The sequence below is a fragment of the Sparus aurata genome, chromosome 12 (assembly GCF_900880675.1).
Source record: "Sparus aurata chromosome 12, fSpaAur1.1, whole genome shotgun sequence".
In the NCBI taxonomy this organism is placed as follows: domain Eukaryota; kingdom Metazoa; phylum Chordata; class Actinopteri; order Spariformes; family Sparidae; genus Sparus; species Sparus aurata.
The window spans coordinates 2,705,348-2,728,344 of NC_044198.1; the positions used below are offsets into that span (position 1 = coordinate 2,705,348).

At 43.0% G+C, this 22,997-nt stretch overlaps 1 protein-coding gene across 1 annotated transcript; it reads left to right on the forward strand.

Annotated features, from left to right (window-relative positions):
* Positions 1-2: 2 nt before the first annotated feature.
* On the forward strand, positions 3-20,710 carry prrc1 (proline-rich coiled-coil 1). Its single transcript, XM_030435379.1, has 9 exons — positions 3-228; positions 2,203-2,338; positions 4,280-4,657; positions 5,444-5,589; positions 6,239-6,341; positions 6,432-6,595; positions 8,057-8,160; positions 9,404-9,506; positions 17,137-20,710. The coding sequence occupies exons 2-9, from the start codon at positions 2,242-2,244 to the stop codon at positions 17,344-17,346; spliced, it is 1,305 nt and encodes a 434-aa protein (XP_030291239.1). The 5' UTR covers positions 3-228; positions 2,203-2,241; the 3' UTR covers positions 17,347-20,710.
* The last annotated feature ends 2,287 nt before the right edge of the window (positions 20,711-22,997 follow it).

Sequence of the window (22,997 nt, forward strand, 5' to 3'; positions counted from 1 at the left end):
TGTCCTCCTCTCTCCTCCCCCTCCTCCTCCTCCTCGGCTAGTGTTTGTGACTTCCTTGATGGACAGCAGCTGTTTGGCCCCGCCCCCTGCTGCCACCGCCTGGTCTCATCCTCAGAGGCGCAGTTAAGCTCCAGCGAGCCTTATGACGTGGCATTGCATGACATCATCAAAGCGGGTCGGTGTTTTATTAATGAGTGGTGAGCTACACTGAAGCTACTCACCTAGCAGGTCAGTAGTCAGACTGTTTGTTCTGTCAGCCTAAAAGGATATGTTACATCAACCGACGCTTATTTCGCGGAAACTTAGATACAAATATGCGTTGCACTTTTTCCATAGTCACATTTGTCTTTTGCTAGAGCAGAGTGTATTTGTACACGTGTACAGCTGAGCTGTGGACTGTAGCTTTCTGTTAGAAGTTCACGCTGAATTCTATCCAGACGCCAACATTCTGATGTTGCGTTGCCTTTAAACAAGGGAGCAAACATCTAGTACACGTTGTAACAGCTGTGATGTGTCGTCTATTACAAGACAAAGCTAAATATTTCAAAGTGAGTGCGCTTAGCAGATTGTAAACGGGAGTTAGGATGATAGTTATCGATTGTATTTGAGGATGTATTATTGTTGCATGTTATATGATTCGTGAAAAGCAAAACGTACACAACAAAGGCATGGTTATCTGTATCTACAGTGTCTTATAATGTTAAGAAAGGGGCATCTGATAGAAGTTTTCATCTTGTGCTTTGTTCATGAAGTGTGCAAGTATAATGAATCAAAATCTGCACTTGTACAATCTTGTACAGTTATTTTTGGAAACTGCAAAAGAGAAAAGTAATTTAAAATTGAAATGAGATAAAAAATGACATGGTGTCTGTAATCTTATTGCACAATAGTGCACAATAATTCTCCTTTGTATTGGTTAAGAGTTGAATCAGGATTACCAGAGTTCCAATTTAACCATCAAGTCTCTTTAGGAACTGTTTATATTTTCAAATATCCTTTATGTTATGTAGAATGGACAATATCTTATATCTTTATCATGGTTTGAGACTATAGATGGTCTTAGATTATGGATATTATCAGTGTTGTCTTTTCCTAGTTTAACGTACAGTAAAGTGATGATATTTTCTGAACTCACTAGCCTGTTCTCAGTTAGTCCGATACTTGTCTTTGTCTACTTCCATCATATCTCATTACTGATGATTATTGATCAGATCTCTTTCTGTTTACTATTTTGCCAAAGTACCAAAGTTCATCCCTACAATATCGTTGCAATATCGGTATCTAATAAAGGGCCTCTTTGGTCTAAAATGTTGACCTTTGATTTAGTCACCCAGTCCTCACATTTATGAAGTGCTTTTGAAAATATTTCAAGATACGAATGTATATACAGTCATGGTCAAAACTTTACATCTACTTGTAAAGAACATGTATGTCATGGTAGTCTTGAGTTCCAATGATTTCTACAGCTCCCATTTTTCATTAATGGAATGAGTGGAACACAAACTACTTTGTCACTAAAAACTTTCATGAAGTTCAGTTCAGTAATGGATTTATTATAGGTCATCTGAAAATGTGACCAAATCTGCTGGATCAAACGTATGCGTACAGTAACTATTTGGTTAAACTTCTCTTGACCATTTTCACCTCAATAAGGTGCTTTTGATAATCACCCATGAACGAAAGTTCAACTGAATTTGTTGGCTGCCTGACATAGACTTGTTTCTTCAGCACAGTCCACATGTTCTTGATGGGGTTCAAGTCAGGACCTTGGGATCATTGTCCTGTTGGAACACCCAGCTGCACCCAATAGGCAATCTTCTGCTGATGATTTTAGGTTTTCGTGGAAATATTGGAGATAATCCTCCTTCTTCATTATTCCATTTGTTTTCTCTAGAGCACCAGATACCACTGCTCTGTTTTTCCCAGATGTTGTTTAGATCTATATACCTCACAGCATTGAACTATTCCAGTCTGTAATTTTCTTGTATGGGAACAGCAAGTCACAAAAAACTGAGTTAATGGCCGGATATGACCAATTTCATGTAACAGGTTTCATATACAAATTTGACACGCACAACCAAATTTAATGTAAATAAGTCTATGATCGATATCTGAATTGCTTCACCATGACCTTAGTGTATGTGTGCATGCATTATAATTGTTTTGCTAAAGAAAAAGTTGAATTTGATTCATCTTATGCAGCTATACTCTAGGCTGAATTGAAGGTATAAGGCTGAGAAGATGATGGAAGAGAGTGGGATTGAGACTACACCTCCTGCCAGCCCTTCACCTCCTCTGACTGTGACTGCTGCAGTCAGCTCCGCACCAATGACCATAGGTAAGACAGGACCTTTGAAATGTTGCTATGTGAGCAGTGAACTCCAGTCTGCTTAAGTCAGAAGCAGATTTGGGGCAGTCATTTCTTCAAGTTCATTTCAGATTGGAGAGACAAACCTGAGATGGGTTGTTCGTGTCACTGATACATTACTATTCTGTAGTACGGCATTAGAAGCATACATCACAGCCAGAGCAAGACTGAAAGCTGTCATCAAGGCACCAAAGAGGAGACATCAGCAGAGACTGGAGAAGGACCTCAACACTAACAACACTAAAGATATTAGGAGGAGATTCAAATGTCACAGGCTACAAAAGCAGGAACATCGTGTGTGAGGCCACACTGCAGGATGAGCTGAACACATTTTATGCTAGCTTTGATTTCCTCAACAAAGGTTCAGCTGTGAAGTCAACGCTGCCTCCAGAGGACCAGCCACTGTCAGTAACCACAGCGGCTGTAGAGAAAAAACCTGCCGAGAGTGAATATAAATAAGGTTTCTGGTCCAGATAATATACCTAGTCATCCCATCCCACTCTGACAGGAGACTGTTCCCTCCTGCCTCCAGACAACCATCATCCTTCTTGTACCTAAAAGGTCAGCTGTGTCTAGTCTACATAACTACCGCCCTGTGGCTCTCACCCCCATCCCGATTACATTTTTTGAGAAACTGGTGTTCTAGTACATCAAAGCCTGCATCCTCACCAGTATGTTTCAGAACCAACGGATTCGCAAAGGATGACACACCTACTGCCCTTCACACACCTAGAGAATAAGATCAGCTACATCAGAATGCTGTTTGTGTACTTCAGCTCAGCATTCAACACAATCTGACTCAGAAAGCTGATTTGGAAAACTTAATGAACATAAACATAACATAACGATGAGATTAACTGTGAGAGTTCATATAGGGAGGAAAGAGTGGTGAACAGACAGGAATCTGCTGCTCAGTGTCAGCAAAACCAAGGAGCTGTTTGTTGATTTTAGACAAAAGGAGGCAAAGACACACACCCCTGTCTACATCAGTGGAGCTGAGGTGGAGCAAGTGAACAGTTTTAGGCTCTTTGGAATTACCATCACTGAGAACCTATCTTGGTCATCACCCAGCACCACCCTGGTAAAAAAAAAAAAAGCACCGAAAAGGCTCTAGATCCTACAGAAACATAGGAAGACTAAATTCTGGACCCTTGGTCAACTTTTACAGAGGTTGATGGACAGCATCTTGACTGGAAACATCACAAGCTGGCATGGTTCGTGCAGAGCCTAGGACAGGAAGGTTCTGCTGGGTGATTAAAACTGCCCAGAACATTAATGGTACCCATCAGCAGAACATCAGCGATGTTGGTGAAGTGAGATGTCTGCACAGACATCTCACTTCAACGGATACTAAATGAAAACACTCAACCCAGTCCCGGTCTGTTAACTCTGCTGCCAAAGACAAAGAAGTATCCACTGCCATACCACCAGACTTCATTCACTTCAGGCTATAAGACTCCTGAACTCATCCTCAACTGTCCAAATAGATGAAGCAGGAATCAAGGCCTAAATTATATTTCTTATTTGCGTCAGTGTTGAAATCTACCAGATGCTTGATGTTATAATTGTTGAGCAGGCAAATAAGTGCAAAGGTTTTATGCTTCATGCCTTAAAACAGTCATATACTGCCAATTGAAATCTGTTTTAAACACCCAGCATTGGTTGAGCTGTAATGTTAATTAAATACACTTCTGTATCTTGCTTTAAGTTGTGAAAATAATCACTTCATTGTTAACTTTGGTTACATTGGGCACGTTTTTAAGTCACTCTACAAGTTCGTCATCATAGTAGCAGAACTGGTGAATTAGAATGATAGTGAATGGGCTTACACATGTGAAGCCTGAACTGTACTGAATTTTAAGTTCTTTACTCTAGAACTTGAGCATTTCTGAGTTGTTCTTTGTGTTGCAGGTCTGTCCAGCCCTCAGTCCCTCCCGGGCACCAGCTCTGTGGCCAGTAATAAGTCATCGGTCTCCACCGCTCTCTCCCCTGTTCCTTCCCTCCCTGCTTTCATGGCCACCGCCTCCCAGTTTCCCCCTACCTCCACGCTTGCCTCCCCCTTCACCAGCAACTCTTCCTTCCTTCCTCCCACTTCCCCCGCTGTGCCTCCTCTAAACCCCCCCATCAGACCACCTCTCGCCTCAGCTCCCGGGATGTTGGGCCCTCCCGTAGGGCCACCCATATCCAGCTTTTCCATGAGTGCAGGATATGACATCACACGGGGTCACGCTGGTCGAACACCACAGACACCGCTGATGCCAACATTCTCCAGTCCTACAGCCATGTCAGGTGAGAGCGGTGCTTGTTTTCTTCCTGAACGCACTATTTCCATCGTCAACATGTTTTTTTAAAGCAAAATTACTCATGAAGCCTTCTTAAGAAGTAGTCACTAAATCTGACTTGTTATCCAAAGTCCCTACCAGCAATCCATCAGGATGAACTGATGTACAGTTGTGGTCAAAAGTTAAATACAGCTGTAAAGAAAGTGTATATCTCACGATGGAACTTGAGGTCCAACCATCTCTTCAGCTCTCTGTTTTCTGTGACGAAATGAGTGGAACAAAAACTACTTTGTCATAAAAACATTTAATTACTGAACCAAACTAGTAGTAACCAAGTAGTTTGTGTTCCACTCATTCCATCACAGGAAAACGAGAGCAGATATCCTTAGAACTGAAGATATTATTTACATGATCTATACAAGTGGATGTAAACTTTTGACCATGACTGAAGGTTATTGGTGCAGATTTATTGATTTCTGTTGTTTGACTAATTGATCATCTAATCATTTTACCTTTACAGTATAATCATTGATTGACTGTAGGGGTGTAATTATACAAAATTGATAGCACACGATGTACTGCAGGTATTGGGTCACTGTTTGGTGTACTTTGGTATACAATGACAAATGAAAAAAATGCTTAAGATAGTAGTTTTCATTTAATTGTTTAAATGTAAACACTAACAGTGGATCTAAAGAGTACTCCAGTGATTTCATATATAACCTCTATAAAGTTTGTTATGAGGGTTTTCTTAAAGTTATTTAGAAAAAAAAAATTCCATCATATCTTCCAGGTGTAGTGTCAAACCCCATGGTGCAGCAGCCAGCCATGACCGGAGGATTAGATACTGGGTCTCCCATCACTTTCCCAGAGGAGCAGGATGATCCCAGAGTGTCTGGAGACATCAGCACTGGTGGAGGCATCTGGGGCTTTTTCAAGGTAATACCGCTCTAATCAGATGTGATTTGACACAGTAATGAACATCTCTCCAGAGCAGTTCTGGACAGAGCCCAAGCAGGACTTAAAAAGTAACCACCGTCCCATGCTCAGTGGTCTGCATGTCTGCACCCAGTCCTTACAGTGCATGTGCAACTCTCAAGGGAGATTAGACAGAAGACTTTTGAACGTAGTCTGATGAGGTATATCATCTGCTACTTTCCGCTATTCCCTGCTTTTTGGTGTATTTTTGATGACAAACCTGGTGCGCAAGAACAAAAAAAACAGAAAGGTGAATTCCATGGATCTATTGGTGTAAAAACAAGCATATACGCACTAATTTTGCTGTAAAAATGGTAATAGTGACAAACGACTGGGTATACTCCAGAATCTGATAAACTTTCTGTACTCCCACATCTCCAGACATGGCCCACTTTTCACAGAAGAGTGTGAACTTTAAACAAGAACTACACATTAAGCCAGAAATAAGATTTGAGTTTAAACGCCACTCTGACCATTTGAGTTCAGCCATGTCTGTGTTTTTTTATTTAAATTTTTAAAATTGACCTTAGCCCTAACTCTGAGATATTTTGACAATCAAGCCCTGATCAGTGTTCTGAAAGTCACGTCCCATTTTTGTCTGTGTCCTCAGGGAGTAGCAGGTAACCATGTAGTTAAGACAGTCCTGGACAAAACCAAGCACTCTGTGGAGTCCATGATCACCACTCTGGATCCTGGCATGGCCCCATACATCAGTGAGTTCTCCTACTCAATTCATTGCTCTTTAATGAAGAAAGCTAACTTCAAACGTCCTCACTAAATGTTGCTATATTGTTGCTCTCCAGAGTCTGGTGGAGACATTGACATTGTGGTGACATCAGATAAGGAAGTGAATGTGGAGGCAGTCAGAGACGCCTTCCAGGAGGTTTTTGGGATGGCCATGGTCACTGGAGAGCCTGGTCAGTCTAACATCGCCCCACAGCCTGTGGGCTACGCAGCTGGTGTCAAGGTCAGTTCACTGCGGCTTCTCCAACAGAACAGGACAGAACCACTGTAGTAGATATTTACATTTCTACTTCATCCTTCATACCCATCACTTCTGACCAAAACGTTGGGTGTTCAACATGTATTGTCCAAACTGTTTTCTGAAATACACAGCCTTCCCATTCAGAAAAGGTCAGGCAAGGTCTAAACTTTCTGAACCTCCTGCCATGAAGGAATCTGTATGGGGCAGGACCAGAAAACATTTAATTTTTCAATTCAATTCACAATACTTTATTTGTTCCCAGGGGGCAATTAACGAGGAGTAGTTGTACACAGGCACAAATCCAGTCAGATAGAATTAAATAGACTAAAATAAGATATCCACACCGTCTCCAGTAGCTTTTTTCTTTTTATAACAATCCAATAAAGTTGTTAAGTTAAATGTTTCTATTGTATCTCCCATTCCTCCTCTGTTCTACTTTGATTTCCTTCCTTTTCCCATTTTTGTCATACTCACATTAAGTTACATTTTATTTTCTCTAAACCCCTATAAAGTTTTTAGATTATTTTTTGGTGTTAGTTGAAGATGTATGCCTCTAAGAAGACTTTCAATACACGATTCTCCAAGAAGTTTTGTTCATTTATCTTCATTGATTGCTGAACATAGTCAAACTTGAAGAAATCTGTCAAATCACTGTTATCCACACCCTTATCAGACATGGGAAACATGGACTTTTCCCTTGTCAAATGTACCTTGAAATATACTTGTAAATTGCAACTTCTTTTCATAATTGTAATTTGTTTAAATAATATAATACAATAGGTTTTTCTTTTTTTACAGTAGGTCTTGTCATGTTTCGATTATTTTGATGGAAATGTGTAAGCTTTAGCACTCCTGACAGTCCATACTGTAGCCTACAGTGACACATTAACTTGTAAAAGATATGTTTGGTTTGCAGCACATACAGCTCTAGTGTGTGTTGCTATGTGCTACATTGTGTGTGGCTCGTCCATGATACCAAGGACAGTCACTATGCTCTATCTGAAGACTAGCAGCTAGCTCTGTTTGGGACCCACCTCATCCAGAGACAGTCCCAGACAGGTCTAGTGGTCTGCCAGTCATGACGCTTTGTCTAAATCCTAAACAGCATTCTATACAACAACAAATATTCATATTTAAGAAGCTGTAACCAGAAAAAATAAATTACTAAATAAAGGGATTTGCTATTTATTTTCTGTTGAATAACTATTTAATTAATCAACATCATTTCCGCTGTTGACCTCCATGGGCTGAAAAATGATTGTTTAAACAGTGTTAAAACCTGGGGAAAACAGTGTGACATAGACAAACTCTCGCTATTACTTAGTTCTGAACCTTTGAGGACCTGATGAGAAATGAGGAGACGTTTCTAATCAATTTATCTCCCTCCCTCTGCGTGTGTGTGTGTCTGTGTGTGTGTGTGTGTGTGTGTGTGCGCACATGCAGGGGGCTCAGGAGCGCATTGACAGCCTGCGTCGAAGTGGTGTGATCCATGAGAAGCAGCCAGTTGTCTCTTTGGAAAACTTCATCGCTGAGCTCTTTCCTGACAAGTTAGACATGTTTCTGCTTCAAAACTGTTTGAACAGGCTTTTGCAAAAAAAAATGCTTATTCCAATGTCAAATGAATGTCCTTGATCTCATTTACATATTGCAGGTGGAGCCAACACCCATCTGATTCAGATGTCTTTCAAAAGTCAAATCAGAAAATAGATGAACAGCTTCAGTTATACAGGGTATCTGAGAACATCTTAATAGGAAAAAAAATAGAAAGGCACAATGCATTATATGAAAAGCCAAGGTTACACAGTGTTTCAAAAAAATTCTCTATTTAAATGTCAATAAAGTTCAGTGTCTAGAATGCAGCCTTATCCAAACACATGATATTAGCAGAGACATAGTCGATACTGTTTTTGGGGAAAAAAAGAACACCCTTGACTCTAACTATGTTCCTAAAGAAGAGACCTGTAGTCATCGAAATAGCACAGTATATTATATGTGTATTAGAAGTACTATGAAACGATTTTGAAGAAAATGTAGAATGAATTATGTAGAATTAAAAAAAAATATTAGTATAAAAAACAATTTTAGGTAAAGAAAATGGATCCATTGTAGAAAAAAAGGAAAATAGAACAAGTTAAGGACAAAGACAAAGCGAAAGGTAGCTGTGAGCTTTAGGTCATAAACTCTATGCAAAGCCAATAACACGTTTAAAATAAAAAATGAATATTTAGGGCCATTAGTGACAAGTGTATTCACAGAAAACAATACGCTATTGAAGTCATCCCTTCTCTGTGCCCTGTCATGTTGAGGAGTGTCAATATTTTCATATAAATAAGATTTAGTGGTCTATTTTTGGATCTGTGCTGTGTGAATACCCTTGTCACTATTGGCCTAAATATTCTTTTTTTGATATTCAACTCATAGAGTTAATCACCTCTAGGACATGGATGCCTCAGTGTCCTTTCTCCTTCTTCGTCTTTAACTAGAAGCAAGGAGCACTTCCTGGACTGCTAGAGAGGCCCTATGGATAGGGATACATGTTGTCTTAAGTCTGTTGGTATATTTCAGACCATATTCAGCTATGACTGTTTTCAAAGATTTCTGTCCCTACGTGAAACAACCATTGCATATGCAGCCTACATGCTAAAGGTGGCAAGTTAGTAACACTAACCTGGTTGCTAATGGTACTAATGTAATCAAGCTAGCAGCTAGCAGCCCCCTCCCCACATGCAAACGAAGTTTCAAGCCAAAGTAATTTTTCTAATGTGTTTGTTTCAAATATGTTGTCTGCAGGTGGTTTGACATTGGATGTTTAATCCTGGAGGACCCTTGTCATAGCATCCGCATCGAGGTCTTCACTCAGGCAACTCCTCTGACTCTAGATCTCGTCCAACAGGTACAAGTGTAAACACACAAGTGACACCTTCACATGAACCACAGAGGGCCACTGTGTGAAAAAATTGATTTCGTTTAAAAAGTTAAACTATTTCAAGGAACATTTCGTAACGTTATGAAAATAAAGTCTTATTTTAACCAACAGTCTTAAAGGAGAACTTCGGTCGATTTCAGCATGTAGCTTTATCGCTCAAGCTACCCTTGACTAGCCAGTACCGAAAACGCGAACACTTTTGGTCCACCCCTAACAGGGCTCCTTGAACGGAGAGTTGGCATTGACAGCTAACAGCATGGGGTCAGAACTTTACACTGTGTTTTAAGCGTCTTTACATGCTCCAAATCTCACCCCAAAAGGTATGCAACATCAGCAGACACCTTACAACACAGCACTGTAGCGTTTATGACTCACAATGAATAAAAAAGGGGTTAAAACAGTGTGTTTGTGCAAGCAGCTACATACCGTTTGTTGACATCCATGTCGTAGACCAAACTAGTCGATCCGTCGAGCGTGCGCTTACTCCCTCACTGGCAGCGACGGAAACTTGAATTTTGCAGACAGAAACGTATTCCAGCATTTTCGTTTTTCTGTTCATAACGTACATGTTCATGTTACAGCCTGCCATGATCCATTAGCCTTACAATAGCCTATTATGAGTCTATTCACTATGCACCGAGAGCTAGCTTGTTTGCTCATGCTAATGGTTCTTGCAGAGAGGAGAGCAGAGAGTCCGTGATGATCGAAGCTGTTTCCGAAATAGTCACGATGGAGAGCTTGTCTGATGTCGAAGTGGAAGACATCAACGACGAACCTCTTGAATTTGACGGTAGTACCGGAGTATACAGATGAGGAGTTACTAGCACTAGAGAACGAGAGAGCGGAGAGAGAGAGGCGCAGAGAGCGGAACAGGCAGAGGCGGCTTCACGGCCAAGGACATAAGCGACCTGGTGGTGCTCTTGTGGATGTTGTGTCCAAATGGATACAGAAGAGGAAAGCCTATGCTGTAAGGAGTGGGACATCATACAGCCTACTGTGTCCCAGGATAGCGCACAGTGTGTCACCCGCACAGAGTTCAAACGGAGTTTGCACGTCTATTTGAAGGACGACCAGCCACAACGGTGATGTTTTGGGGTCGTAGAGAGGCAAACGGTGGAAGCTTATATTCTTATATTTCTTCATTCTATTGCCACAATTGGGCATTGCACAAACTCGTACCATTTTCAGTAACTACCGCTGCTTCGATCATCACGGACTCTCTGCTCTCTGTAAGAACCATTAGCATGAGCAGACAAGCTAGCTCTCGGTGCAGAGCGAATAGACTCATAACAGGCTATTGTAAGGCTAATGGCTCATGGCAGGCTGTAACATGAAGATGTACGTTATGAACAGAAAAACGAAAATGCTGGAATACATTTCTGTCTGCAAAATTCAAGTTTCCGTCGCTGCCAATGAGGGCGTAAGCGCACGCTCGACGGATCGACTAGTTTGGTCTACGACATGGATGTCAACAAACGGTATGTAGCTGCTTGCACAAACGCACTGTTTTAACCCCTTTTTTATTCATTATGAGTCATAAACGCTACAGTGCTGTGTTCTTATGTGTCTGCTCATGCTGCATACCTTTTGGGGTGAGATTTGGAGCATGTTAAGACGCTTAAAACACAGTGTAAAGTTCTGACCCCATGCTGTTAGCTGTCAATGCTAACTCTCCGTTCAAGGAGCCCTGTTAGGGGTGGACCAAAAGTGTTCGCGTTTTCGGTACTGGCTAGTCAAGGGTAGCTTGAGCGATAAAGCTGCATGTTGAAATCGACCGAAGTTCTCCTTTAACATTTTTTAAAGAACAAAATTATACGACACCTTTCCAATGTTGGAATAGTATAGTGTTTTTCTCTGTAACTCTCTGAAACAACAGTGTCACAATCACACCCACCTCACTCAGTGATTGATCAGTGGTGTGGCAGTGAGAAAGAAGGTGCACTTTGAACTTCTTTCAAGCTTTTTTCATCCATCCATCCATCCATTGTCAACCGCTTATCCAAAATTGGGTCGCGGGGGCAGCAGCTTCAGTAGTGAGCCCCAGACTTCCCTTTCCCCGGCCACATCACTCTGACTGGGGAATCCCCAGGCGCTCCCAGGCCAGAGAAGAGATATAATCCCTCCACCTGGTCCTGGGTCTACCCCTAGGTCTCCTCTCAGTTGGACGTGCCACGAACACCTCCCTAGGAAGGCGCCCTGGTGGCATCCTCATCAGATGCCCGAACCATCTCAACTGGCTCCTTTCCACGCAGAGGAGCAGCGGCTCTACTCCGAGTCCCTCCCGGATGGCTGAGCTTCTCACCCTATCTCTAAGGGAGACCCCAGCCACCCTGCGAAGAAAACCCATTTCGGCCGCTTGTACCCGCGATCTCATTCTTTCGGTCATGACCCATCGCTCATGACCATAGGTGAGGGTAGGGACGAAGATTGACCGGTAGATTGAGAGCTTTGCCTTCCGGCTCAGCTCCCTTTTCGTCACAACCGTGCGGTGAAGCGCATGCAGCACCGCACCCGCTGCTCCAACTCTCCTGTCAATCTCCCGCCCCATCATCCCCTCGCTCGTTAAAAAAACCCCGAGGTACTTGAACTCCTTCACTTGGGCAAGGACACATTCCCCACCTGGAGTAGGCAATCCACCGGTTTCCTACTGAGAACCATGGCCTCAGATTTGGAGGTGCTGATCCTCATCCCTGCCGCTTCACACTCAGCTGCGAACTGATCCAGTGAGCGTTGTAGATCTAAAGCCGATGATGCCATCAGGACCACATCATCTGCAAAAAGAAGTGATGTGATCTTAAGGTCCCCGACCTGTAACCCCTTCATACCATGACTGCGCCTCGAAATCCTGTCCATGTATATCACAAACAGGATTGGGGACAAGGCACAGCCCTGGCGGAGGCCAACACCCACTTGGAACGAGTCCGACTTACTTCCGAGTATATGCACGCAGCTCTCACTTTGAGAATATAGGGATTGGATGGCCCTGAGAAGGGACCCCCTCACCCTATACTCCAGCACCTCCAACAGAACATCCAGGGGGACCCGGACGTATGCCTTCTCCAGATCCACAAAACACATGTGGTCTGGGAGATTGTACTCCCAGGCCCCCTCCAAGCCCCCTGCCAGAGTAAAGCGCTGGGGCCTCATGTACTAAGACTTGCGTGGATTTCTTACTGGCACATGGCGTACACTAGAATCCAGAAACTGTCGTACGCACAAAAAAATCAGATGTATCCAAGTGTGCGTACGCATGGATCCAAGCACTTTTCCTTTGTCCCTGTCCACGCCCCCATTTAAATATGCAAATTTACTTAAATAGGGCCTGCACCAGGGATTCCCCTCTCTGCACCATCAGATTCACACCATGAGTAAAGGGAAGAAGCGCAACTTCACCGAGCCTGAGCTCAAAACTCTATTAAATGAAGTCGAGACGCGAAGATCTGTATTATTTGGTAGCCTCTCATCAGGGATAAACACCCAAAAAAAGAAATGTGAGTGGGAGCATGTGTTTGAGGCACTGAACACTGTGGGGTCGGAGCAGCGCACACTCACTGAAATAAAAAATAAAAAAATGGTCCGACGTGAAGGTAAAGCGGAGGATTTCGGCCCACCGCCGAAGCGTGACCACAACGGGCGGGGGGACAGGAGTCAAATGAAGGAGGAATACAACATGTGAAATAGATTTAGTTTCCTTTGTTCATGCACCACTTGATTGAATCACTATTGCTTTTTTTAAAAAAGAAATATATGATGATAATAATAATAATAATAATAATAAGTGCTACCATTAGTGGGAAACAAACAGAAGGACAAAACTACTTCATTACAAGGATTGACAAGACTGATCACACTTATTAATGACTGCAGAAGTGCGCCGTGGCTACTGCAGTGTTACATTTCCAACTTTACGCACACGTTTATTGACACAAATACTGGACACAAGGAGACAATAAAGGGCTTATTAGATAGCTCTGCCGCTCAATTTTCACCAGGGGAAAACAAAAACACATATTTGAATGCACGTGCCCAAACGGGCATTGTGCTGGTTTACATTCGGGGCGCAATTAAACGGATAAATTATTTACTCACAGAGAAGCCACCCATCGCGCACCGTGCCAGCCTCCAGCCTGTTACCAACCATGCTATTGGTAAGAATGAATGAGTCATGCGTTGAACCAGGCAAACTTGCCACGATGTTGGTGAGCTGCAATTGCGCATCACATATTATTTGAACATTAATTGAATGAAAAGGTTTCCTGTTGACAAAAACAAATTCATCCTGTAATGGCGCTTTTATAGCAACATGTGTGCAGTCAATAGCTCCGATTACATTAGGGAAAACGGCTCTTGCTCCAAATTGCGCTTTAATGTTGACATTCTTATGATCCCGTCCCACACAGCTGGCATGGCGCGGCTCAGAGTGGACTGGCACACTCCTGACCGGTCGGCCAGTTCCCTCTGGAAGGCTCCTGTTGCCAGAAACCCCAGAGTGGTCAGCACCTTTGTGGGCACGGACAACCCCGGGCTCCTGGCTGTGTTTCCCTCTAGGGCCGGCCGCAGCTCTGCGCACAGCTCCAGTAACATTGGCCTCGGCAACCTAAAATGACTCATGAGCCAGTTGTCGTCATTTGCCAACAGATCTTCCCGTTCTCTAAACATCCTCTCCCGTCTGATATAACCATTTGCGATGTCTTCTAACAAGGCCAAGGCTTCCATTGTTAATGCCATTTTTTCATCACTTTGCGCATGCTTTTATATCCATCCATATGATTGCATACACGTGTGTGTTAATTGTCCATTAATGTGTCTCTGATGTGCACATTACACTGAGGACTAATTGTTTTCACATAATTAACAGTTTCCCAGCATCACCTCTAAGTGTCGCCAAAGGAACAATAGCTGTAGAAACGTGCGTACGCCAGCCATGAAGCTGGCGTGGGGCACTGCATATTTCCAGTCATTTCACTTTTGATACATCTGAACGTTGGCGTGAAAAATGACGTACGCCACGTTTTTGTGCGTACGCAACATTGATACATGAGGCCCCTGGTCCGTTGTTCCACGACCAGGACGGAATCCGCATTGTTCCTCTTCAATCTGAGGTTCGACAATCGGCCGGACCCTCCTTTCTAGCACCTTGGAGTAGACTTTCCCAGGCAGGCTGAGTAGTGTGATACCTCTGTAATTGGCACACACCCTCTGGTCCCCCTTCTTAAAGAGAGGGACCACCACACCTGTTTGCCACTCCTTCGGCACCAACCCTGACCCCCACGCAATGTTGAAGAGGCGTGTCAACCAAGACAGCCCCTCAACACCCAGAGCCTTCAGCATTTCTGGTGGTATCTCATTGACCCCTGGGGCTTTGCCACTGTGGAGTTGTTTGACTACCACAGTGACTTCACCCAGGGAAATCGGCGATGATACCCCATCATCCTCCAGCTCTGTCTCCATTACAGAGGGTGGCTGAGTGGGATTCAGGAGGTCACCAAAGTACTCCTTCCACCGCCCTATGACCTCCTCAGTCGAAGTCAACAAGTTCCCATCCTTGCTGTACACAGCTTGGATGGTTCCCCGTTTCCCCCTCCTGAGGTGGCGGACAGTTTTCCAGAAGCGCTTTGGTGCCGCCCGAAAGTCCTTCTCCATGGCCTCGCCGAACTCCTCCCACACCCGCGGCTTTGCCTCTGCCACAGCCGTGGCTGCTGCCCTTCGGGCCCGTCGGTGCCCCAAAACTGCCTCATGAGTACCCTGGGACAACATGTCCCTGAAGGACTCCTTCTTCAGTTGGACGGCTTCCCTGACCACCGGTGTCCACCACGGGGTCCGAGGGTTGCCGCCCCTTGAGGCACCTAAGACCCTATGGCCACAAGACACAGCTGCAGCTTTAACAATGGAAGCTTTGAACATCGTCCATTCAGGTTCGATATCCCCAGCCTCCACAGGGATGCTAGAGAAGCTCCTTCGGAGGTGGGAGTTGAAGGCTTCTCGGACAGGGGCCCCCCCAGACGTTCCCAGCTTACCCGCACTACTCGTTTGGGCTTACCAGGTCTGTCCAGGGATTTCCCCTGCCACCGAACCCAACTCACCACCAGGTGGTGATCAGTTGACAGCTCTGCCCCTCTCTTCACCCGAGTGTCCAAAACACACGGTCGAAGATCAAATGATACAGTTACAAAATCGATCATTGACCTTCGACCTAGGGTGCTCTGGTACCACGTACACTTATGAGCATCCTTGTGTTCGAACATGGTGTTCATTATAGACAGACCGTGACTAGCACAGAAGTCTAATAATAGAACACCACTCGGGTTCAGATCGGGGAGGCCGTTCCTCCCAATCACGCCCCTCCAGGTATCTCCGTCATTGCCGACGTGCGCGTTGAAGTTCCCCAGTAAGACCACGGAGTCCCCCACTGGGGCCCCTTGCAGGGCCCCAGCCAGGACCTCCAAGAAGGCCGCATACTCCGAACTGCTGTTCGGTGCATATGCACAGACAACAGTCAGAGTTTTTCCCCCAGCCCTTAGGCGTAGGGAGGCGACCCTCTCGTCCACCAGGGTAAACTCCAACACGGCGGCGCTCAGCCGGGGACTTGTGAGTATCCCCACACCCGCCCGGCACCTCACACCTTTGGCAGCTCCGGAGAAGAATAGTGTCCAGCCCCTATCCAGGGGTTTGGATCCAGAGCCAAAGCTGTGCGTGGAGGCAAGCCCCACCAGATCCAACCGGTAACGCTCAACCTTCCGCACCAGCTTCGGCTCCTTCCCCACAAGAGAGGTGACATTCCGCGTCCCCAGAGTCAGCCTCTGCCGCCCAGGTCTGGGTTGTAGAGGCCTGTCACCATCACTGCCATCCGTGTGGCAGCGCACCTGACCCCAGCGGTTTCTCCTGTGGATGGTGAGTCCACGGGATGGGGGAGGGAGAAGTGCCACGTTGCTCTTTCGGGCTGTGCCCAGCCGGGCCCCGTGGCAGACCCGGCCACCAGGCGCTCGCTCACGGGCCCTCCGTCCAGGCCTGGCTCCAGACGTGGGCCCTGGGCTTCCTCCGGGCAGGGTCTCTCGCCTCACGCCTCTTTTTTCATTCTTGCTTCAACTGTTTTTGTTTTCACCTGAATAGCCGAGTGAAACAGGCTGTATGGCTCTAGACTGGCAGAAAAGCCTGTCAAACCGAGATGCACTGTCATTCCTATATATAAGGTTAATGACATCACGGCTGCACTGTCTGTATGACAGCCAGCGCTTCATTCCACCTGCCAGTGTGGTTCCACACACTTTTCGATAAATACACAGAACGTTCTCAACATAGTTGACACCCCCTTGTCATGTTCAGGATGGTGGGGGCCTCGGACCTCTCAGTTCACTTTATTTGAATGCTGTTTGAGCATAATAATAATGTATAGTGTGAATTTCCTTGGCACTGGCCCCTTGCATCCATTAGTGGTGTCACATCTTTTGCCTTTTCATGTTTCAACCACTGTGGTTTCTACTCGGTTTATTGTCACTGATAAGAAAAAATTGGCTTGAGGTTTTTAAAATGTTTTTTTTTTTATTTGATATCGCTCACAGCAACTCATCAAACATTTTTGCAACTATCCCCTATGCAGGCTCAGTCTCTGACCCCTCCTGACTACAACCTGCGCTGGTCAGGTCTGATTGTTACCGTGGGTGAAGTCCTGGAGCGCAACTTGCCCAACATCAACAGAACAGACTGGCATCAGGCCATGACAGGCATGACCCAACGCCAGATGATCCAGAGTGCTGCCAAAGCTCTGGCTGGGATCTACAAACAGCAGCTGCCACCCAGGACTGTGTGAGGCTGAATGGTTCCAGTTTTTGTCATAAACTGGGAGGAGTCGGAGACATGTTGGGGGGGCGGGGGGGAAACTAGCTGATTGGACAGCAAGACTCCTCATAGCTCTTAATCTGTCCTCCATGTGTGTGTGTGGGGAATAGCCAAATATTCTCATAAGGATTTTACTGAATGCCATCAGATTTCAAGTCAATACTTTGTTGCCAACTCAGACTTCAAAGAAGACTTAACCATTAACTGATCATCTCATCATTGTCCTTGAAAGATTGTTACTCATCACGTGTTTCAATATGAACAATCTAAACATATATTGTGGTAATATTTCATCCTCTGGTTATTTTCATGAATGCTTACCATTATTCTAGACTATTGCATGGACTGACTGTGTCCCAGTTTTATTCTGTAAACATAAATTGGTTACAGATCCCAAACTTTGGAAAACCTACTCAAATCTTAATGAATTTATTTTTAAAGAGACCCAATCCAAAACGTAGTAGACCCAGACACATGCCAACAAACCCAACATAGAGAGAACCTGAAACCTGTCAGACGCATCTGTCTGATCCAGTTAGACCATAGATAATCTGAACCTGGACTGGACCATGGATACTAGAAAGTGATTGGACCCATGAAGTCCTTCACTGTATAATGTAACACTGTAACTCCTACTTTGTGTCGCAGTTAGTGTTCAAAACACTAGTATACTGTTTTGTAATATTTGGACATGACAGAAGGTATGTGCTGATATTGCATGACTGCCAGTAAAATGATAGTTTTCATTACTTTATTTTTTAGTATTCTTTTGGTGTATATTTGGATTTCTAAAATGTTGCTACAGCTATCAACCCATTGTCCAAATTTTTGGGGAAATTTCTTCACAGCTATAAATAACTCGGCTGAATTTAACGTACAAAGGGGCCCTGCTGCTAAAACAAGTGGCTGGGCCCTGTTAACCCATCATTGTTCACGGTATTACTAGGATTATTGGTTATGATAAATTTATGTATGAAATGAATTTTTGGTGTAGTAAACTGTTGATTAAACACAAATTAAATGGGGATATGCATCATGTAGGTATAATAATGGCTTTAAAACTAGATTTTGACACAGGGCCTTAAAATCAGATTATAGACAGGACCCATCTTTTATAATGTCAGTAGATATTGTGCTTTTGTGTATATTCCCATGGTTTCAAACCTGGAGTTTTGCAAATTACCATAAATCATTTTCTGCACAGTTAACCTGCAGCCTTAGAGGAGGCCCTGGGGGTTGGGTGCCCTGAGACAGTTTACTGTTGAAGCTTTTTAAAGCACTGAATCTGTATGAAGCAATTGTGCTGAAAATGGTTTGGTGTTTTGTTGCAGTCAGAATTGTGATCTGTGAGCGATTGCCTGTGTTCATTATCAAGATGACACTACTGACATTAGCGTGGCGTAACAAAGCCTCATTTAATATTATCAGTAGATTTTTGCTGCATTGAAGCAAGGCTTCATCACTACTTTCCTGCTTTGCCCTCAACACCTCACTCTTAAGCCAAGCAAATTTAGTGCATGCTGGTCCATCTTCACATAGTTATGTGAATGCATTAAATTCATTTAGAGTCACCAGGCCTTCAATAGTGTGCTATGGGGGCACAGCTAGTTGTGTGATAGGTGATATCATCACATTGTATATATAATCTGTTGTGTAGTACCAGATTAATTGATTCTTTCTTTTTTTATTGGAAAGAATGTGCCCACCATCGCTGCCAAGCACATATTGCGACATATGACCCTTGTTTGAACATCCAATCAACAAGTCCTGCTATGTTTAGATGTCCTTACTGGAAGTCTTGGCATGAACCATGCATTATGCCCTGAGAAATTAACGAACACATTGAAAAATGCCCCATCTCACAATGTTAAAGAATAGAATTTTAAAAAATCTTAATTTTCTGACATGTTGTAAATAATTTAACCCAAAGAGAATAGTCACATTACAGCCCTACAAAAGTAAGGGCTAATCTGGGGCCATATCTATAGAAACTCTGCAAGGAATTCTCTCCAGTTGTTTGTATACCTTTAAAAAAAATAGTCTGATTTATTAAAATCCTGAGTATGCCTGCCAGTGCGCAATTTTCTTTTATAAATTCTGAATCAAATTGGAATTGTCTGCATGTGGATCTGCCTCATATCCTGCCCCCTACATGCCCACCATCCACCAAAAATGGTCAATGCACCCCATGAATGTAAATGGTTCTTTATGGTCAATCATAGCAGCAACCAAGAGAACATATTATTTTTGGACAGTAATCCCGATGATTGTGGGTGAGGTGAAAGTTAAAAAGCACATATTATTAATTCTTCCAGTATTTATATGTTAACAGCGATCAGACTGACTGCTTTACATCTTGCCAAATTGATTATGACAGTCAGTGGTATCTTCCACCCTGGAATATAATTTTACAATGGATGTTTGATGGGTGAACACTTTTTATTTAAAGATCCCCTCCACATATGTTTTAAGACACAGATCACACTTGTGAATGCTGAATTTTGAACCAGGATTGGCTTCCATACAATTTTTTATGTCACAAATCATACTTATATGCTCATCTTTGTAAAAAATGTGTTTTTTATAAAAAAAAAAAGTATCACTTTCAGCAATGAATCTGAAAACAGCCTTCTGGTACTCAGTACAATGATGCTAAATATCAGAAATGGCAAGCCAGACTTCCCTGAATCTGAACATTTCAACAGCTGTGCTGCTCTCTACCACAGAGAAAAAAGCAGAATTTGATTTGACTTGGTTTATATCTTTTACAAGTGAGAGGTTCTTATTGAATAATTGTATCTTAGTAGTACAAGCACAAACAACACCACATATGATAAAGGATTTGTAAGTAACGTGTCACCTGAAGTAAAACTAAATGTGTGGGACGCATTGTTTAATTTTTACATTCAGGCTTCAATTCACACCTCATGACATGTATTGTCAATTTCACGGTTTCCTAAATGTTCATCTGCTTTAATCAGAGTTTCTGTACACACGTGCACATATTCTTGTCAAGTATCCCAGCAAGCAATAAACCTCTTTTCAAAGCACACCAAGGCTTCACACTGTATGCTAGAGGTGAGAAAGTAGAGCGGTAAACCTTGGGCTCTGCAGTAAGATGTATTGTATCAACACAGAATTGCTTGACGAGTTGTTTTTAATGGTCTCAACTTTTGCATGGGAAGGGGAGTTCACCCTATTTTGGACCCATTTTGTGTGCAGCAGCCCGTTATAAATGAGGTGTCAGGTGGACTTTAGGTGATAAGAATATTAATTTATGTACTTTCTTCTAAATGTGCCTTCTTACACAAATAAATCACTTTTTCATGCCTGTTTGTATTAGTGCTATGTTGTTTGTTCTGCATTAAACTAATACTGTATATTCTGTCGGTATGGTCGGTCCCATAGCTACCACTGAGGACACAGAGGTCATTTTTTTATTTTAATCCAGTTATATCAGTGATATTATGTAGGGCTTCCAGACTTGGCTTCTTTTTTCTATATGACACATTTTTAAACACAAAGTGTGGTTAGGGCTTAAAGACTGTAGGAAGACCTTGTTAGAAAAAAAAAACAATTTCTTAATTTTCTGACATAAGAAAATCCAATTATATGATAAACATTTTCTGCATATTTTTACTGAAATGTTATTGGACATAAAAACACTGTCACGCTCTGGCCTCCCGACTCTTAACCATGAGTTAGTGGCATTGGTTAGTGGCGTATGCTAGGGACCCTTTTTGACCAGGAACACAGCGTCCCCCATCCAACCAGTGCTTGCTGGGTGCTCTGCTATAAGCATGCACTTGCACTGTAAGGTAAAAACACAATTTGACCCATGACTAATTGCATTAGGATGCCAATAGTAACCTGGGGCCACATTTATAGAAACTCTGCAGAGAATTCTTACTAATTGTTTGCATACCTTCAGAAAATATTCTGATCTATAAAAATCCTGCGTATGCCTGCCAGTGCGCGATTTCTCATATCCTGCCCCCTCCATGCCCACAATCCACCAGACAAGGCCAATGCACCCCATGAATGTCCATGCATAAATTTGAGCATAAATGGTTCTTTATGGTCAATCATAGCAGCAACCAAGAGAAAAAAAAATTTTGGGACAGAAATCACAATGATTGTGGGTGAGGTGAAAAAAAAAATAAATATATATATATATATATATATATATATATATATATATATATATATATATTTTTTTTTATTTATTTTTTTTTTCACCTCACCCACAATCACTGTGATTTCTGTCCCAAAATTTTTTTTGAAGCTATGTCTACAAGCACTACATAATATCACTGATATAACTGGAATAAAATTAATCAAAAATGACCTCTGTGTCCTTAGTGGTAGCTACATTTAACAATAACCACAAAAGGTTTATAGATATCGTCACAGTCCCACAAGGTACTTTTTATTGCAATAGTGTGAAAATCGGTATATATTTATATCCCTATATACAGTGGTATGAAAAAGTTTAGGCACCCCTCTGAGGCTGCATAATAATTTACTCAGTCTTCACAGAAAATGATCACAGTGGCATACCATTCATCTTCTAATAAAAGCTGAGTACTGGGTATTTTCCAGACAAAGATTTTTAGCGTAGCATTATCAAATGTATGAAATTAAACAAGACGTGAAAAATAGGCTGTGCAAAAATTAGGGCACCCTTGTCATTCTGTTGATTTGAATACCTGTAACTACTTAGCCCTCATTAATTGGGACACAAAATTGGTTTGGTGAGCTCATTAAGCCTTGAACTTCATAGACAGATGCATCCAGTCATGAGAAGAGGTATTCAAGGTGTCCAATTGCAAGTTGTTCTTCTCTGTGACTCTCCTCTAAAGAGTGGCAACATGCGGGCCTCAAAACAACTCGCAAATGACCTGAAAACTTGTTTTGGGGTTTTGGGGAAGGCTACAAAAAGCTATCTCAGAGATTTCAGGTGTCAGTTTCCACTGTGAGGAACATAGTGAGGAAATAGATGACCACAGGCACAGTTCTTGTTAAGGCCAGAAGTGGCAGGCCAAGAAAAATATCGGAGAAGCAAAGGTGAAGGATGGTGAGAACGGTCAAAGACAACACACAGACCACTTCCAAAGACCTACGACGTCATCTTGCAGCAGATGGTGTCACTGTGCATCGTTCAACAATTCAGTGCACTTTGCAAAAGGAGAAGCTGTACAGGAGAGTCATGCGGAAGAAACCTTTTCTGCACATATGCCACAAACTGAGTTGCTTGAGGTATGCGAAAGCACATTTGGGTAAGCCAGCTTCATTTTGGAATAAGGTGCTGTGGAATGATCAAGCAAAGATTGAGTTATTAGGTCATAACATAACAAGGTGAGTTATGCATCGCGGCGAAAGGACAGGGTAGAAAACGCTTGCTACCCACAGTAAAATTTGGTGGAGGTTCCATCATGCTGTGGGGCTGTGTGGCCAGTGCCAGTACTGGGAATCTTAAAGTTGAGGGTCACATGGATTCCACTCGATATCAGCAGATCCTTGAGAATAATGTTCAAGAATCAGCCACAAAGTTGAAGTTACGCCGGAGCTGGATATTTCAACAAGACAAGGACCCAAAACATTGCTCAAAATCTACTCAGG